Source organism: Cervus canadensis, chromosome 22 (genome assembly GCF_019320065.1).
Source record: "Cervus canadensis isolate Bull #8, Minnesota chromosome 22, ASM1932006v1, whole genome shotgun sequence".
In the NCBI taxonomy this organism is placed as follows: Eukaryota; Metazoa; Chordata; class Mammalia; order Artiodactyla; family Cervidae; genus Cervus; species Cervus canadensis.
The window spans coordinates 12,083,153-12,102,686 of NC_057407.1; the positions used below are offsets into that span (position 1 = coordinate 12,083,153).

A 19,534-nucleotide genomic window follows, 5' to 3' on the forward strand; every position below is an offset into this window, starting at 1 on the left:
CTGCCTCCTGATGGCTGCTCCCTGCCCACTCCTGCAGTCAGGGGATTCTAAGGGTGTCTGAGACCTGACCCCGGCTTAGCAGAGGAGCCCTTTGAGACAGTGAAAAGGGTTGTCTTCCTCCCTCATCCTGCCCCCACTCTGCCCCTTACCCTTGCTTAGAAACTAGTCTTGTGGACTATAGGATAGCCACAGTCTTGGAGTGAACCCTAACCCTCCACAGAGGACCATGCCAGACACAAGAGGAGCAGGAAGTGGGCTGGGGAGGCAGGCTGGGTGTGACAGGACAGGAGCCAGAGGCAGGGCAGAGTCCAGGTCCCAGGAACAGCGGACCGGCGGCTTGGCAGCCATGGGGTGTCAGGTCCTGCTGTGGTGCTGGCCATGGGAAACCAAGATGTGTCTATTCCATCTGGGAAGTCAGAGCCTCCAGAGCTTATAGGCTTAGAAGGCAGAGATTAATTAATTAATCTCACATGTAAAGGGAGGGAATTAATCTAACCAGCATTTCCCCCAAAATATGCTCTTCAAAACATTAGAAACATGAAATGGCAGCTGCTTCATGGGGGAAAAAAGGGGGTGGTTAGAGGACCACATGTTTTGGAAGATCATATACCACAGAGTAGACATGCAAGTTAGTGAGGAATCATCGTGGGTTCCTCAGGCAAGCAAGCAGGCAGTGTACAGCTCTGTGGGGCTAAGGGGACAGAAATCCCGTGTTTATCTGAATGTTGTCAAGGATCTCATGAGACAGTTGTTCCAAAGGACACCATTTTGGACGTCATTTGACTAACCCGTTTCTCGAAGACCCTTTCCAGCTCTAGACCTGTTTAAGAAATCATGAAACAGGCCCAAAGACCAGGGGAAGTATAAGACTTAAAGGAAAAATCTGGGAGCAGAAGATAGAGTGAAACCCCTGAGGCAGGAAATAGGGCTCCAGATGGGGGCGTAGGGGGGTGGGGGTGGTGAGGGGCCGAGGGAAGTCCAGGCCCAAGGGGTCTTCAGGGAATGAATGGTGGTGATGTGGGAGCAGAGATACCATGCATCCCAGGGGAGAAGGGGGCTCCCCTCCTATTCACACACCCACCCAGCCCAGCACTTTTCAGACGCTGGTGGTGGCCTGGGGCAGGGCAACAGGGTTTCACTTTCTGTGAGGCCTGGGTGCTTGTGCACGGTCCAGGGGGCAAAAGCAGGGGTTCTGCTCCAGGGCCGGGGTTGCAAGATGGACTAATGACTGATGACTATTAAGCCTACTAGCCCATAGCATGGGTTGAAGGGCCCATCCAAGCAAGGGGCTAGTCTCTGTGGTGACTTGGGGGTGATGTCCTTCCCATTTCTAAAGCAACCCTGCCTTTTCCTATCTCCCTCTGGCACCAGTGGAGTCTGCTCTTGGGGCAGGGTTGTGATGTCACGGCGGGGAGTGGGGCTGGGGGAGAGGCGCCTCCTGCAGCCTGCACAGTAGTTCAGACTCAGGGGCTCCCCCCCTCCTCCCAAAGCTGCAGCTCCCACGACACAGCCTGGCCCCCCCCTACCCCCCACCCCTGCCAGCAAGAGCACAGTGGCCTTAATATACCTTGGTATGTGGCTGATGAAGACAGGCGCCAGGCCAAGTGTTGCTGTCACAAAGTCAAGTGTTATTGTGAAAAAGGAGCAGGGCTGCCTACGTGCCAGCTGCCCTTTGCCAGCATTTTTTTTTTTTCCTGGCTCAACATCTTCCTGAAGTTCCAAGAAGTCTCAGAAGCCCATGGGATGGGATTTTCCTAATTTAATAAGCAATCTCGGCTTCATAGGCAAAGCCCCCTGACTTCTTCCTTCCTCTGATACCCATCTCCTTGCCTTTTAGAAAAAAAACCACCCAGGGTGGGTTCGCCCTTCTGGAATGGACAGGGATGACCCGTCATTTACAGCTTACATGAATGGCATCAGCCAACTTAGTACAGAAATACACAGACACAATAATGATATAATTACGTGATATAAATATTAGCTTCATCCCTTTCCCTGTAGGTTGTGTGGAAAACCCCTGCACTCTCCTTGCCAGCACTCAGGGGCGGTGACGATATAAAAAACAATGGGAATTATGAGAGGTGTGCTTTGAAGACAGAGAAACCACGAGGCCCATCTTGACAGATGAATACAAAAATAGAATTCACACATAGAGGCATTTCCAGGAGTGACTAACACAAGGTACCATGGGGGTGGGGGGGTGGAGATCAGTAGAAGCTGTCCATATTTTCCAAGTGCAGGTGTTCCTTGTCAGGATTTTGAACTCCTCCCTCCATTTTCCAGAGTAACTTCCCCAGGGGACCCAGCCTAGTGGCCACTGAAAAAACCTGGGATACGGGGCAGAGCTGCTTGCAGCTCTGACATCCATGCCTGGGGTTCTGGGCTCTCCCCCTACCCTCTTCCACAGCCTCTGTCTTCTCTTCCCCTCTCCTCCCGCCCCCTCCCCACAGTGCTCCTCCTCTGCTTTTACCTGCTGACATCCCAGCCACAACTACCCCTGGCTGGAGGCTTCCCAAAGTGCTGTCAGGTTAACCTCAGTACACATCTGGTTCACTTAACATGCAAAGAGGGGAAGGGGCCTATTTCAGATCCCAGTTCTCTAGAGGTGGTAGGAACCGGGAGGTAGGGAGTGGAGGTGGGGCTCAGATACAACCCAAGGCAGACACAGTCTGGGTTTGAGTTCAGGGGGGCAGGAAGCCCTGTCTTTTTCTGATTTTTTCCCCTTTCCTTCATCTTGGTTCTTAATGGAGGGAATCTTGAACCTGAGGCTCTTGTCCCCCTCCTGTCCATTTTGTGCGTCACTGACTTGTTCATATGCAGGCTGCGAACAACTTTTCATTTAGTCCTCCTCCTCCTCCATGCTCCCCAGCCCAAGAAACACATTACTGCTGATGGCAAAAACACCTCCCTACACACCCAGACAGAATGTGTCCTGGCTACCTGAGCCAGCAGCCCCCCCAAGAACCAGCAGGCCTTAGCAGTTTCCCCCTGCAATTTTCTCCCTTAAAAGAAAAATACAGGCTTCATAAATGAACCACCCATGACAAATCCTTATTTAACAGAAACCAAAGATCCCAGGGTGGGAAACCTCTGGCTGCTGGGCTGATTGATGCCTTCTTGGGGCCTTGAGAATTCCTGCTCCTGGGTCCTGTAGCCGGTCCTAGGATCTCCTGACCTCTCCCCATCTCAGTCCTCTGTGGCCTCTCAGGCAAAGCACTGCCTTTTGTCCTCACCACACAGCTTGCTCACATAGCTGCCACATCCCCACCCTCCCAGGCTGTGCGCAAGCCTGCGTTGCCCTGGGAAAGACAGCCCACTCCTCTAAATACCCCAGCTCCCCTCTCCCTATCTACTAGTCCACAAAGATGAGGGACAGTTTCTCCTAGAATTCACCCGCTCTGTGCTCGTCAACATGGAGACCCTGACGTTGGGGAGAGGCAATCCCATCAGGAGGGGGTGGGCATCCCAGGAAACATGCCTGGCGGCAACAGGACCTGGGACAGCGAAGTTAGGCTGGGAGGTTCAGGGAGGTCTAGCAGTCTGTGCTTCTGTGATTATGAGATGCAGAAGAGGGCGTGAGCAGTGGCAGGCAATCACCAAGACATCAGGGCATGAAGTGGGAGGGGGTTCTTGCTGTTCCACCTTCTCAGCGCCTCCACTTTCCCTCCCCACCTCAGTCAGGGTAGGTCTTCCTAGAGGGTGCTAGCTGAGTGGCGACCTCCCCCCTCCTTGTCTGCCTGAGGGCCCCCTGCCCAGACACCACCTCAGCCGAGCCGCACCCGCACACCCACTCTAAGGGTCACTCAGAATGGCCATTGTTCTGCAGGCTGGGTAAGAACCACCCAACCCTCTTGCCCCTGGGCACAAGCGGAAATGTGCTGTGGGAGCCTTGCTTGAGAACAAATAGCAAACCCACTGGGGTTGCCAGCAGCCAGAGGGTGTTGACTCCCGCCTGGGACTGAGAGCCCAGAGAGGGGACAAGGAACAGGCCTGGGACACAGAGCCCTCCATCAGGCCCCAGACTATCCTGCGGGTGGCCTGGTAGGGGCCCGGGGACAGAGATTCTATCTCTAAGAGGCCATCAGGCACGTTAGCCCCCTCTGCCCTAGCTGGGTGGGTAGGAGATGCTGGGGGCTGCTGCTGGCCACTCGGCCCATCCCAACCACCCCCTCCTCCTCCCTCCTCTATGTGGCCTCATACCTCCCGGGGTGTCCGATTGCGCTCGGCCTGCACCCGGCTCTTCACCTTCTTGCCCAGCTCCAGCCCCACCCAGCTCTTGCCCTTGGCCTGTTTGCCGCGGCCGCGGCTGCGGGAGGGGCACCACACTCGCTCACAGTACTCATCCACCCGGGGCAGGTTGGCGAAGCCGATGAGCTGCATGATGTCCTTATACCAGGCCTTGTGGGGGGCGGAGGCGGGGCCGCCTCGGGCCGTGGGCTCGTCTGGCCTCGGCTCCCGGGGGAACAGAATGTCGAGCTGCGCGGGCACGATCACCTCCAGGGCCAGGCGGGCCACCAGCTGGGAGAAGCCGTGCTCCAGCGTCAGGCAAGTGTAGGTGCCGGCGTCCAGGCGGTTGAGCCTGCGGAACAGCAGCCCATGCCCCGTTTGCAGGACGCGCTCGTCTGTCTTCACCTGCTGGAGGTGTTGGGAGGGCGTGAGGGCGCCTGGAGCCGCGCTCGCCCCATCAACGTCTCTGCCCCTTGCTTTTCCACATTTGCCATCTCGGGGCTCATTCTCCCCTTCCCAGCAGCCTGGCAGGCTCAGCGTCCTTGACTGAGCTAACTGCCGGCAGGGCCTCACTTTCCCAGAACCCAGGACAGGGCCTGCAAAGGGGGCTTCTCAAAGATTCGATTGACTGGTTTCTCCTGTCGTCAGAGCTCTGGAGCCCCCATCTTGGCCTTGGGGGCCCCTGGCACACATTCCCAGAGAACAGAGAGGGTTAAAGGGTGTTTATGGGCTTTTTCTCAAGTCGGGGCTATACCCCCAGCCCCAGGACTAGAACTCCTCTACACTCGACACCGTACAGAGTTCTCCCTGTCTTGGTCTGCACTGTTCACTCCCCCTGCATTGCAGGACCCACAGGCCCATCACGGTGTAGGAGGTGGAGCATGGTCCTGATCTGACCTGTCTTTGGCCTGGACCCTGTCTGGGCTTTGGTCCGCACGTGTGTACGTTGAGGCTGCAGTGCTTGGGTGGTGAGTGTTGTGTAACTCATCTCATCGCTCCCCTGCCCCTGCCCTCCCGGGGAGACTCCTCAGTGCCCAGCCCAACAGCTGGCCCAAGGCTGGCCTCCCCCAGTTCTCAAGCTGGGAGGAGAGCCCCTCCTGTAATCAACCCACTCCCTCCCCTTTGCTATCCGTGGGAGCAGCTTGAGAATGGTTCTTCACCCTGCCCCGCCCACGCCCAAGCTCAGGCCCCAGACTGAAGCCATCTCTGGGGTTGACAGACTTTTCTGGATGGGGGAGGAGAGGGCCTAGGCAGACAGCTGGACTCTAGGGAGGAAGTGAGGGGCCAGGCAGTGTGTGCTTGTGTGTGTGTGTGTGAGTGTGTATGTGTGTGTGGTGGAGGTGTGTGTGCAAGGGCCAGTCGTCAGGGGCCCAGGCCTCCTAGGGTGAAAGAGGACCCTGAGGAAGAGACCGCTTCAAAGATGAGCCATATGTGTAAGCATGGGGGCCTTCCTGACCAGCCCAGACCCGCTTCCCTCTCTGCCATCTCTGCTACGCCCTGTCAGACAGAGCCCAGCCCAGTGCCTTGGAATTTGTGGGCTGTCTGTCACTGGAGAAGTTCCACCACATCTGGCCTGGGTGTTCCCAGATGGCAGGAGCAGGGGCACCTCCAGGGGCCTGACACACACTTTTCTTAAGTTGATCTTGGCAGGTTCCCCCCGAGAGCTCAGGGAGGGGTGTGACCTAGGACACATGCAGGCCGGAGCCAGGTCCTCCCTCACCTGCTCAGGCGTCTCGTCCCCGGGCCGCTGCAAGAACCAGCGCACGGCGGCCTGCGGGGACTTGGGCAGGCACTCCAGGAGGGTGCTGTTGTGCTCCGTCCCGTAGACAGTGCTGGTCACCACGAGTCCCGCGGTCTCCTCTGGGGGAGATTTGGAAGTGGGCTCAGCTCGGGAACCATGAGACCCCCAGGACCACCAATGGACTCCCATAACCCAGGACCCCCCATGAATGTGACAGGGACTAGGCATCTACCGATCCCTAAGTCCCTCTCTCTACACAAAGACCCTGCACCCATATGCTGACAGGAGTTACACTCATAGAAAAACTGAGGACTGCTTGTGACTACAGGACCAGCCTGAGGCCACACTTCACAGGGGTGACTGGCTGCCCTGTGAGAGGGCGCCCCCATGCCCTCCGCGGCTTACCCTCCTGGCTCTGGCCCAGGCACTGCAGGGCAGGGTTGCCATGCCGGATGTCCTGGCGGCGGAACCGGCGCTTGCTGGTGCCAGGCCGGTAGCGGGTGCAGGAGGCACCGTCCCAGGCGCAGTAGGGGTCCCGGGCCAGGCAGCACTCCGCACAGGCACTGCCGTACGTCTCACACTGGTGCAGCTGCAGCCGGGCCACGCCCAGCCTTGAGCCCACGTACAGCATTTGCTGGAAGGGACACAGGCAGAACCCGAGATGAGCGTGTGCTCCACACAGAAGCAGGTAGGCTCTCAGCCCCCTGGGCGCTCCTGAGACCCCTGACATTTGCAAGAGTCTTCCAGAACTTCTTGAGTGCATTCCCAGAACAAAAAATGTTTATCACCCACCTGATCTGCATCGGATCCTATGCTAGGGCATGGAGGAGATGGGGCACATCTGGGGTCTTTTCTCTACGGGGCTTCTCCAGACCCTCCCAGCAGCAGACCTTTGCCCTCTACCCCAATGGCCTTGCCTCTGACTTTAGAGGTAAACTCTGCCTTGAGCAGTCCTAGCACAAAAGTCAAGGTTTACCCAAAGATAAACTGGGGCAGATGAACTTGGGGAGATTTTGCCACTTGCAAAAGGACACACAGCATGTCTCTAAAATCTGTTTGATATAAAATCTGGATCCTGTTTTCAAGCACGTTTTTGTCTGCCCTGAGTTGCTGGACTTTGTGGATCTCCCCTTTTCTGAACACAGGCTCACTTACTCAGGGCCTCCCACTGCCCATGGGTTTCGTGCATGGGAATCTCAGCTCCCAGCTGAACTCTCAACCCTCATTTTAGGGCCTAATCAGGCAGCCCCAGGGCCTGCTGGGAAACAGCAGGACTCAGGGAAACTTAAGGAGACCAGAGGAAGGAGGATTTGGCAGCCACGGCAGCGGCTCTTACCCTTTTGACGGAGATCTCCATCTCAGTGATGGGTGTTGGCACCTGGGAAAGAAGCAAGACCACCCCTGCATCCCTGCTCTCAGCCTCTTCCAGCCTCTGGGTGGAAGCCATCTTTCTCCCAGGTCAGTGCACTCCCTGGCAACTAAGGCCAGACGGTCTTTCCCACACATCGTGTTGTTAGAAAGGTCCCCTCTCCCTGGCTGGCCTCCAAGGCTTGGCTAAAAGCACAAAGCTCTGGTGTCCCCTCCCACAGCCCTGTCCCCCAGCAATGAGGCAGCTGTCCCAAATCACCCATTCCACCCACTTGGGGAAGCTCAGCAGTTCCCCAAACACAGACGACCCCCTGCCTGACTCTGTAGAGGGGTCAACAGAACCCCTTGGGGTGTCAGTCACCCCTCTCTGCAACTTGAGCCTGGCAGACCTTTGTCAAGGGGCGATCGCCTTGGCCATCTGTCCCTGGGCCCCCCACCTCTCAGCTCACAGACTCCGTCTCCAGGCCCGCAGTCATTTAGAAGCATCGCAAGGCTTCTGCAATAGTGAGGCCCACTGCCCACTGAATGTGGGTTCAGTAAAGACAGGCCCATTTCCCTCCTGCACTTTGCTCCTGCTTCCTTGCAGCCAGTCCTAGACACAGGGATGGAGCCTGCGGGAACCCTCCCCATCAGTGCCCCCTGCTCACCTTAAACACTTGGAGCTCTTCCAGAACTACCTCCTCAGGCTCCGCAGAGCCCCCCGCCTGGAGGGCAATGACCTTGAGCACTGACCCTGAGTCTGGGGCAGGGAGGAGGGGTCAGTGGGAAAGGAAGGAGCAGAGAGGCAGCTCGGGTCCCCCGCACGCCTCCCCTGCCCGGCCACCCCATGCAGCCCACCTACCAGTCCCCAGAAAGATGACGTCGTAGGTCCCATCCTCCGCCTCCACACGGTCCACCACGATCTGACGTAGCTGCTGGGCCAGGTGGGTTTTGACAAGGACAGGGCGACCCCGCCGGGGACGCACGGGCCGGAACATGAGTGGGTGGGCTCGGGCAAACTGCAGCACGTCATCCGGGTAGTCCTTGGTGCTGCCAAAGGGTCGTCCTGGCTGTGCAGTCATCTTGCTGGGGCACTGCAGGCCATGGCAAAGGGGGTGCCTGAAGCCCCCTGGGTTGCCACATCCCCCCCCAGTCTGTGTCTAGACGGCACTGGCTGTTCACGCCAGCCTCCGAGGGATAGCTCGTGGGCCCTTCGTGCTGTATGAGAGACTCCTCAGTGTAGTCGGGGGTCTGCTCCCCTCCTCACCCCACCCAGCCCAGCCGCTGCCCTGGGGCTTCGTGCAGACCCAAGCCTGTCCGTGGCATCTAGAGCCCCTCCCAGCATCTACTCAGCCCTCTTCCCTGCCCTGGTCCCAGGCAGATATTCACCATGCCAGGACGTGGAAAGGGCACCTTGCCCCCATAGGGTCCCCACTGGTGCTGGGGACCATCTTGGTGGGCAAAGGGCCCCTTGAAGACCTCCCAGATATCAGCCATGTGGTACACACAGACGGCATAGCCCTGGAACACAGCACTGCAGGGGACAGACAGGAATAGTCAGGCCAGGGAGGTTCACAGAGGCAGGAAGGGGGCAGCCTAGTTCCATAGGGAGGACAGGGGATGATGGCGCCTGTAGTCAGCAGAGACCAAAAGACAAGGACACCCAGGCAAAGAACACAGCCACGGAGTCACGGAGTCAGGGACAGAGTCAGGGACCTCTGGCTAGACTGGGCCGTGAGAGCAGGGGCTCAACAGGGGCGGTCAGGGTGCAGAGACAGGGCCAGGGGTTGGGGCGAGGGGAGGCCATCTGCCCACCTGACGGCGCTGAACAGAGCGTACACCTCCAGGCTCTTCCCTGAGTTGGGCCACAGCAGGAACACGTCCTCTGGGAGACAGAAGGCCACCGCCAGTGCCCCCCACTCATGGGCTCTGAGCCCCCTCCAGCCCTCACCCCACGTGCTCTGGCCACGCCCTTACCCAGCTGGTCGAAGTGGGTCTCGGCACCACCAGGGCCAGGCACGGAGCAGAGCAACCTGGCCTTGAGGAAGGTGCTCCATTTGTTCACCAGCACCCGCTGACCGCCCGCATCATTCTGGGGGGTGGGGGCCAGTCAGCCTTGGGGCCCGAGGACAGGCCCCCTGCTTCCTGCTCCTCCACCCTCACCCTTGGAGGGAGGCGTGGATGTCAGCCCCACACCCTCGCCTCAGTTCGCCTACTGTTTCAGGTGGGGACAGGGCTGGGAAGACGCGTATGGCCAGGATTCAAACCTCACTGTCCCTTCCATAGCTCTCACCACGCAGACGCGGCCCACTCGGCTGATGGTGACACGGCCCGGGCCTCCGTCAGGTGAGGGGACCGTCTCCGAGAAGAAGAAGTACACCTTGTCATCATCCGGGTCGGAGTTGTCAGGGATCCGGGCGGCCAGCACAAACCTGGGGTCTGGGAGGTAACAGGGAAGAGTTGATAGGGCCCTCACGGGGAGGAACAGGGCGGGGGTGAAGCAATGAGGAGGAGAAGAGGTACAGGGACCCCAGGGGCCCCACTGGGTCTTAGGGAGTAGAGTGGGGATGGGCTGCCCCTCCAGTCCCCACTCCCACCTCCCTGTCAGTGCCAGGGGCAGAACCCAGTCAGCCTTGCCCTTTGCAGAGCCCTGAGCTCACCATGCAGGAGGTTCTGGTCAGAATCAGAACGCAAGGCTGGTCGGGGACCCCCAGTCCGGAAGATCATAGCCTCATGCCCCAGGAAGTCGGCATTGAGACCTGTGTACAGCTCCCCTCCTAAGGTGGGGGTAGGGGGCAGAGTCAGGGGAGGAGGGCCAGGCCCTGAACCTGGCCCATCCCTTCCCAATGATGCTGGCCAACCCCCACCCTTGTCATGCCGGCCCTGGCCTGGGTGTCACCCACCTACAAAGGTGCTGGCGAAGGGACGGCTGGGCTCGTGTGGGCATCTCCCCCTCCCACTTTCCATGCTTCGGGGCTCCAGATGGAGCACATGCTGGGGAGAGGGAGGGAGGGAGAGGTGTTACCTGGGAAAGCAGTGCCCGCCCCCTACCCGGGCAGCGGCCATTGCTTGCGGCTGGACAGTGGGGGTGGGTGGAAGGCGCCCTCATTCAGGACCTCGCCAGTAGGGGCGGCTCCCTGACACAAAGGCGCCTTTCAGGCTCTGACCCCTCTGCCCTGACCCAGGCTCAATGGGTAGAATTCAGACAGCAGGAGAAAATGTCACGGCTTCCCAGCCCTTTGTGGGGCCGCTGCAGCTCACCTCTCCACGATGCCCAACAGCAAGGAGGGCACAGGTGGGCTGGAAGGCGCCAGTGCCACATGTCAGCAGGTGGGTCCGGTTGTGGGGGTGCAGCACCCGTACAAAGTTGGCGCACTCCACCTAGGGGGAGAAGGGGGTGGGGGGATGGATCTAGGGTGAGGGGAGATTCTACTAGACCATCAGGATCTGCTCCACGTGGCCCCAGCTCAGGCAGCTGGGGAGCAGCCCCAGGCTTTCCTGGGGTCAGGGCCTGGGTGTTGGTTAGGGTGGGGGCAGTCCCTCCTGATAGCACTCACCAAAGGATCTCTTCCCTTGCGAACGCACTCCTCTCTCTGTCCGGGCTGCGGTGGCCACAGGACCTGAAACACAGCCAGCCTGGCTGACCCCTGACCTCACAGCCTCAGTTGCCCCAGTCAGCCTCCTGTCTGGCGTCACCTAGCCCTCAGAGAGAGTTGCTTCCCAAACAGTCCAGCTCACCTCCCGGGGATCCGGCCATGTCTGGTCCAACCGCAGAGAGTAGATGGCATCACGGCCCCCCAGAAACAGGCGGTCCCGGTACTCATCCAGGTACAGGGCCTGAAGGTCCAGGGAGCCCCGGGGGCCCAGAAAGATGGCAGAGCGGTTGGCAGACAGGAGGTCTAGGAGGGAGCCGAGGGAGGGTTCAGGGCTGCTGGCCACCCACTCCTCCAGCCAGTGTGTGGAGGTGGAGGGTCCCAGCTGTGCATCCACCGCCCCCCACATGCTCACATCTGGAAAGTGTTTCCATCCAGAGGGCTGCTGGAGGGCTTCTGGGAAGTGACTCCTGGGAGTGGGTGGGACAGGGGACTCAGAGCCCCCCACCCAGCCCAGCCCACCCAGAGGCCTGCCCCCTTTCCCTCCACTCCATGGCCCCCTGGTCTTCAGTTAACATCTCCTTCCCCCGGCCCATCTGTGCTCTACCAGCTCCTCAAGGAAGATGGTCCCACCAACAGAACTTAAGGCTGCAAGCTGGGCGAAGTGCTGGGAGAGCCTGGTGGAAGGCTCAGTGGTCTGAGCAGCATACAAAGCTGACTCAGTGGGACAGACAGACAGACAGGGGGGAGCGTTCCCAGCAGAGGGAGCATCTGCCTAAGGCCTGGGTGTGGGAGAGGCCAGGTACGGCCAGGTGGATCTCTAGGCTCTGGTCCAAGGATATGGCTAAAGAGGGTTTTCTCCTCCATAGATGCTGCCTACCCAGGAATGGAGGTGGCTGTCTGCGGATGATGATCCCAGGAGGTGGGAGTCCTGAAATAGGTCTTTGGGGTCCAACTAGGTAGCTGGAGGAGATGGGTGTGCAAATAAACAGCAGGATGTCTGGCCACCCTTGAGGGGGTGGGATACCCAAGCCTGCCCCAAAGGTCATCTTTTCTATCCCCAAACACTAACCCCAAACTCATTAACAACCTCCTCCAGGAAGCCTTCCGTGACTGACAGTACTTTAGAGTAGATATGCCCTATTTGGATCTTTTCTTGTAGCCTGACTTCCCCAAAGCCACAGCTCCCAGGGCAGGACCCCATTCCACCCCCTCCTCCCCACCCCCACCGCACTCCCTTCAGACTCCAGAGTGGAGCCAGGTTCCCCCGCCCCCCCAACTCTCCAGAGAAGGCCTGAGTCTCGCCTCTTGGGCTGGGGTTCCTGGGGGAAGGTGACCATCCCTCTGGTTTCCCCAGAAAGAAAACTCTGTGGCAAGCCTGTGTCTCATCAGACTCAGAAGAGGCTTGTGCCAGCTGCAGCACGACATTCCAGGTTAGATCTGCAAAGGAACCTCTTGGACCAGGATGGGCAAGGAATGGAAGCGACACAGAGCCTCACGGATGGAGGGGAAGAGGAAAGGCCAGTGTTACAAAGTGGGTTGCCAGGGGTAGGAGTGGGAACAGGGTTGTGGGGATCGGCTGAGGGGCCCCACTGCAGGGCGCACGGGACGAGAGGGACAGGATGCTGCCCTCTTCCCCACTGTCTGCCCTGGGCAAGGAGCCCAGCTGAGAGCAGACAGATCCTCCAGATTTGCCCTCTCTGCCCCCTCCCCATTTCTCTCTGCCATTCTCGGCTGAAGTCCCTCTCCTTTTCTCAACAGCCCCCTCACTCAGGTTCTCCCCCAGTGTGTCTCTGTCTCCCACCTCTACCCTGGTCCCATCTGCCAGGATTGGTCTCCCCTCCCTCCCCCTGCCTTCCTCCCAGGAGCCTCTGGCGGCCAGCAGGGAGCACATGGCCGGGAATAACTGTAAAGTTCTTCCCGCGGGTTGTGCTAGGAGTGGCTGAATCCCTCCTCTGGCTGGCAGAGCAGACGGCCTGGGGCAGGCTAGAGGCCCACACCTGGGGTCAGGGGCTGCATGGACACACACACAGAGTGCACTGCCCTACCTCGGAAGGAAAGCCGCAGGCGGGGCACGCTGGGGCCGGGGCTGGGACTGCCCCCCCGGAGGAGGAGGCCCCCCAGGAGGCAGCAGACGGCCCAGGCTGAGGGGGCCATGCTGAGGAACGGGGGCACCAAGCTGCTTGCCAAGCTGCCCTGGGTCCCGCCGCTGCTGCTGGTTGTAGTCTGCTTGCCGCCAGGCCTGGTTCTGCTACTTATAAGGCAGTGGCTCCACCCCGTCCAAGGCGGGGAGGAGGAGGGAGGGGTCAAGTGCCCTGCCATCCACCTGCCGCCTCTCCCTCCGCCTCGGCTGGCCCAGTTGGTGGCTCTGTGTCAGAATAGCTGGTTCTCCATTTGGGAGACTTTTGGTCTGGCTGGGCTATGGATGGTTTATATGGAATTGTCCATAAACCCAAGTCCCTCGGCTCTAGCAAAATGTCAAGGGGGAGAGATGGCCTGAAAGGAAGATCAGAGGTTGATGGGCTGGGTGGGTGGTCTAGCTGGGCTCTCGTTTGCTCCTTGCCCCTCCACTGCCCATGACAGAGACCCCCCCACAGGCTGATTCTGTGCCCAGGTCCCTGACACCAAGAGTCCAGCCCCCTGAAGCCTTGGCCTGGCTCCCCAGCTCCCCTGGCAGGGCCCAGGTTGCCTAGGGATACTCATTCCAGCCAAAGGACTCTGTGCTTTGGAAGAGGACTTGAGGTCTGGCCACACTTTACAGATCTGAAATTGGCAACAGATGAATGGCCAGACTTCTCCACCCAGGCCTATTCCTGTCTGGCCTCCAGGCCCCACATCCCATTTCACTGGGGCAGGGAACAGGATTCACCTTGTGCCAGAGAAGCCCCCATTGCCCCGCCTCCCTCCTCCAGTTCTCGCAGAGCCCCAGGGCCCAGAGCATCACCAGTTGAGTGGTGGGTTCTTCCCAGAGTTCCCCTCTGCCTGTAGGCCCTATATCTATGGTTCCTCAGGAGTTAAGGTAGAGGGAGGGTGCTCATGCCCCCATTCCCTCTGCTCTGAGCGCTGATCCAGGGGACAGGAGAGTCACAGAATGGCGACAAGAGGGGAGATGAGGCTGAGAGGCTGAATAAGGACACTCGAGGAGACTCCCCATACATCCCCTCAACAGTAGTCCCTGTCTCCACCCTCCACAGCTGCCACTCCACCCCGTTCCAGACCCCTACACTCAGAATCTGAAGCCTTGAGTCAGAATCCTGGTGCTCCCAGGATTCTAGAAACTTTTGTAAGTTAGGCCTCCTGGAGAGACCAGCCTGAACCCTCAAATGGCATCAGAGAATGAAAGAGGTGGTCCAGGCCACATAGCAGGCTGAGAACAGGACTTGCTCTGTCCTGCCCCTTCCTGAAACCCTTTTTTTTTTTTTTGCTCCTAAATGTACTGGGACCCCACCTCCCTTTCTAGCTCATTTCTGAAAGGGAAATAGATCAATCTCTCTCTCTCTCTCTTTTTGTTTTTTTAAATTTTGGAAACAAATCAGTCTCTTGAGTCAACATGAGAAGGACCCAGAGACCTGGAAACCTGTCTCCCTGTCCCCATCTCCTCTAGAAATATGCATGCCCCCTGACCTGGGATTGATCAAGGGTCTACTCAGGGAGGCCATCCTGCCTCTGGATCCCCTGAAGAACCTTGGGCAAGGTCCTTCCCTCTCTGGGTCTCAGTCTCCTCCTTCCAGAGCCAGGGACCAGCCACCTTAAGGGTACCAGGCTCTATAAACTGGTGAGAGGTGCTTGTGCAGCGGCTGCCATGATGGTGGTCATATCCTGGGTCCTTGGAAGGGTGGAGCCCCTCTGCATCCATCTCCCTGGGGAGATGTTTCAGCCTGTAACCCAGGCCGGGGGCCAATGTCTAGCTGGAGATTGAGCTGGACAGCCCCTCAACCAGCATGTGGCCACCAGCTGTGGGCGGGAAGCCCAACAACTCAGCCTGCCAGCTCACCCTGGGGATCTAAGCTCAGCCAGGCCGCTAGCTGTGACTGCAGGGGAGGCCTGAGTTTACTTGAGCAGGATGTGGGGGCAGCCCATTCCACACTGCAGAAAAGCAGCCCGTGGCAGGAGCTGAACTTGTGTGGCCTCACCAGGTCCTCTTCCTCTCTGGGTCTGGTTCCCAGTCTAGGAAGGGGGGTAAGGATCTTCTGTAAAGTTCTCTGCTTGCAGGGAATTCCCTGGCGGTCTAATGGTTAGGACCCCGTACTTTCATTGCTGAGGGCCTGAGTTCTACCCCTGGTCCAGGAACTAAGATCCCACAAGTTGTGTGGCGTGGCCAAACAAAACAAAACAAATTTTAGATCTTCACTTGCTGGCTTCAGGTAAGAAAAAGACCCCAAGAGTGCCCTTGATGTCTGGGATCAATGGGCCCAGCCACAGACATCTTGTGCCATCTAACGGACAAAGTCAGAACTGCAAGGAGGTCCAAAAGCCGCCGGCTGGGTCAGGCCCTGAATGGGCAGCAGGGCCACCCAGCAGAAACTACAGCTTCTTGACAGGGCACACAGTAAGTAACCAGGCAACCTTAATATGAAGAGGCAGGGGCAGGGGGAGATGCTCCAGTGATTGCTTCTTGTTAAAATGTTTTAAAGTTTACTTGTTTATTATTATTTTTTCCTAAGTGTAGCCAATCTACAGTATCATGTTAGTTTCAGGTATATGGCAGAGTGATTTGCATATATATGTATATACACACATATATAGATATATCCTTTTTCAGATTATTTTCCATTATAGATTAGTACACGATGTTGAATACAGTTCCCTGTGCTATACAGTAAACCGTTTTTATCTATTTTATATACAGTAGTGTGTATCTGTTAATCCCATACTCCTTGTTTATTTCTCCCCCTCTTTTCTTCCACTGGTGACCATAATTTTGTTTTCTGTGTCTGTGAGTCTTTCTGTTTTGTAAGTAAGTTCCGTTGTATTATGTTTTAGATTCCACATATAAGTGATATCATTTATATTTGACTTTCTCTATCTGACTTACTTCCCTTAGTCTGATCATCTCTAGGTCCACCCAGTGTGGCGCAAGTGGCAATATTTCACTCTTTTTTATGGCTGAGTGATATTCCACTGTTTGTGTATGTACGTTTGTTGTTATTTACTTGCTAAGTCACATCCAATTCTTTTGCGACCCCATGGACTATAGCCCACCAGGCTCCTCTGTCCTTGGGATTTTCTAGGCAAGAATATTGGGAGTGGGTTGCCATTTCCTTCTCTAGGTGATCTTCCTGACCCAGGGATCAAATGTGCATCTCTTGTGTCTCCTGCATTGGCAGGTGGATTCTTTACTACTGTGCCACCTGGGAAGCTATGAACGTGGGGTCCACATATCTTTTTGAATTAGGGTTTTCATCTTTTCTGGATATATGCCCAGGAGTGGGATTGCTGAATCATATGATAACTCTGTTTTTCATTTTATGAACTTTCATGATGTTTTCCATAGTGGCTGCACCTATTTACATTTCCACCAACAGTGTAGACGGGTTCCCTTTTCTCCACACCCTCTCCAGCATTTATTCTTTGTACACTTTAAGAACTTTTTTATTAGAGAATAGTTGATTTACAGTGTTGTGTTAATCTCGGCTGTACAGCAAAATGAATGTTATATGTATGTCCACTCTTTTTTAGTTTCTTTTCACATATAAGTCATTATAGAGTATTGAGAAGAGTTCACTGTGCTATGCAGTAGGTCCTTACTAGTTACTTATTTTACCCTCCCTCCACCCCTTGCTTTCCCCTGGTACATGTATGACTCTATTTCTGTTTTGCAAATAAGCTTGTTTGTACCATTTTAATTTTTTAAATATATTTTTTTATTTATTTATTTGGCTGTGCCAGGTCTCAGTTGCGGCATTCGGGATCTCCCATCTTCATTGTGGTATGTGGGACCTTTAGTTGCAGCATATGAACTTTTAGTTGCAGAACGTGGGATCATGTTCCTGACCAGGGGTCACACCCAGGCCCCCTGCATTGGGAGAGCAGAGTCTTAACCACCAGGGAAGTCCCTGAACCATTTTTTTAGATTCCACCTACAAGCGATGTCATATGATACTTGTCTCTGTCTGACTTCACTCAGGATGATAATCTCTGTGTCCATCCATGTTGCTGCAAATGGCATTGTTTCGTTCTTTTTATGGCTGAGTAGCATTCCATTGCACATATGTACCACTATTTGTAGACATTTTGATGATGGCCATTCTGACTGGTGTAAGGGGGTACCTCATTGTAGTTCTGATTTGCATTTCTCTAATAATTGGTGATGTTTTGCATCTTTTTATGTGCCTGTTGGCTATCTGTATATCTCTTTTGGAGAAATGTCTGTTTAGGTCTTCTGCTCATTTCTTTTTTCTGTTCATTTTTTGATGGGGTTGTTTTTTGATATTGAGTTGTATGAACTGTTCATATACTTTAGAAATTAAGCCCTTGTCAGTCAATCATGTTATTTGCAAATTTTTTCTCCCACTCCATAAGGTTGTCATTTTGTTTTGTTTAGTTTCATTTACTGTGCAAAAGCTTAAAAGTTTGATTGGGTCCCAGTTGTTTATTTTTGCTTTTATTTTCTTTGGAGACTGATCTGAGAAAATATTGCTACTATTTATGTCAGAGAAGAGGCTTCCCAGGTGGCTTAGTGGTAAAGAATCCGCCTGCATTGCAGAAACTGCAGGTTCAATCCCTGGGTCGGTAAGACCCCTAGAGGAGAGCATGGCAGTCCACTCCAGTATTCTTGCCTGGAGAATTTCGTGGACAGGGAGCCTGGTGGGCTACAGTCCATGGGGTCACAAAGAGTCGGACACAACTGGAGCAATTTAGCACAGCACGGCATGTCAGAGAATGTGTTCCTTATGTTCTAGGAGTTTCATTGTGGCATGTCTTATTTTTAAGTCTTTAGCCCATTTTGAGTTTATTGTGGTGTATGGTGTAAAGGAGTGTTCTAACTTCATTGATTTACATGCATCCAGTGCTTGCTTCTGATGGAGGAAGTCAAAGGAGGCTTCATGGAGGAAGCATTATCTAGGCAAACGATGACATAGCCCAAAAGAAATAGAGAGGACTGAACAAAGCAAAATGGTCAGAACTGGGGGATGCACGTGGGGGAGGGCAGTAGCATGTACTAACGGCAGCTTGTCAGCTTGCGCCCAACACATAGATGTGTGAGGTGTACTGTGATGCGCCATGTGCCCCCAGGTGTGTTTATAAAGCATTGCAGCCCAGCTTCTCCCAGCTAGAATTCCGTGGTGGACATACCTGGAAAGACTGGATGCCCTCAGTTCTTCCTGTACCAAAACCTCATTCTGGAACACAGATAACGGGAAAATCTCACAGAACTTCCTACCTGTGGACCCCTTCTCTTTTTTGTTGGACATGGCCCATGGCATGTGGGATCTAGTTCCCTGACCAAGGATTTAACTCTTGCCCCCCGCATTAGAAACATGGAGTCTTAATCCCATGTTAACCTCCCCACAGGGAGGTCCCTGTGGATCCCTCCTTTAAGGCACCATCCAGCAGCCCCCTTGTACCCTCTTTGTAGCTGGCCCAGTCATCCTCCTAGTTTGTTCACAGAGGGCTCAACTCTTGGAATTTTCCTCCCCTCCTTCGCTTATACCATCAGCATCCCATATCCCCTGGGAGTCCCCAGCCTATGGTCCTTGTCCCCCTCCCCCACCTCAGTTACCCATCCTCCAAGTTATCACCAGTGAGGATGTGACCTTCAGTGTCTCCATTCAGAACATTCCTCTTCTGATTCCACCTCCTGCTCAGCATCCCTGCTGCCACGATTCTTTCCTCCCTGCCTCAAGCTTCTCCCTTCTTGCTCAGCTTGGATCCAGCCCCAGAGCTATAAACAGGCCCTTGACACACTCCTAGAGACCCTTGCCCTCTGAAGCTCTGCCCCTGCATCTTGCTTCACTCCTTTCCCAGCTTCACTAGGTTGCTCCCATGAGCATATTGGTCATTGCCTAACCCACCTCCTTAAATGAGCTTCCCTGGACTTTACATCTCCCTTCAGCTCCAGCTCATCTCTCTGTTCCCTGAGTCTTTGCAAAACATCACCAGCATTGTCCACACTTGCCCTCTCCCCTTTACCTTGCCTCATTCCTTTTGCCCTTTGTAGTTGAGCTCCCATCCCACTATTCCAGTAAAACCCTTGTGTCCAGGTGGCCAAGCCCTCGGGGCCTCCAAGTTCCCTAGCTCCAGAGCCATCAGCTGTCTTCAATACCTCCTTCCTTCCCTCCTGGGTCCTTGGGCCCCTCGCTCGCTCAGGGTCTCTCCCACCCCACCAGCCACATCCCCTCTCCAATCCCCATTTTGCACTCTGCTGGTTTCCTCACTGTACTCATCTCTTCTTTGTCTTCCTGAGTTTACTATAAATTCCACAAAATTAGGGACTGGGCCTCCCTCTGAAGGGTCCCAGTGTTCAGCCAGTCCTGGACACATAGTAGAGGTCTGACTACACCCTGGAATGATACACAGGCTGGTGGGGCCACCCACTGTCACCCTGCCTCCTATCCTGAATGTCATTCCTGGGTGTACATGTAGGTCCTTCAGTTTTCCAGCTCCCGAGGGCAGGACAGAGGGG

General features: G+C 55.7%; 1 protein-coding gene across 2 annotated transcripts; it reads right to left on the minus strand.

Annotated features, from left to right (window-relative positions):
* Positions 1 to 1,744: 1,744 nt before the first annotated feature.
* On the minus strand, positions 1,745 to 13,154 carry SEMA3G (semaphorin 3G). Of its 2 annotated transcripts, none has more exons than XM_043442904.1 (16): positions 12,957 to 13,154; positions 11,054 to 11,214; positions 10,873 to 10,935; positions 10,577 to 10,696; positions 10,219 to 10,309; positions 9,976 to 10,092; positions 9,609 to 9,754; positions 9,293 to 9,407; positions 9,131 to 9,200; positions 8,705 to 8,849; positions 8,178 to 8,409; positions 7,984 to 8,075; positions 7,305 to 7,346; positions 6,374 to 6,602; positions 5,948 to 6,087; positions 1,745 to 4,632 (listed from the first exon to the last, which is right to left on the minus strand). In XM_043442904.1, the coding sequence occupies exons 1-16, from the start codon at positions 13,063 to 13,065 to the stop codon at positions 4,195 to 4,197; spliced, it is 2,310 nt and encodes a 769-aa protein (XP_043298839.1). In that variant the 5' UTR covers positions 13,066 to 13,154; the 3' UTR covers positions 1,745 to 4,194. The 2 variants fall into 2 exon arrangements, with proteins under 2 accessions (XP_043298839.1, XP_043298838.1); XM_043442903.1 differs by having other exon boundaries at positions 1,745 to 4,635.
* Between the last annotated feature and the right edge of the window lie 6,380 nt (positions 13,155 to 19,534).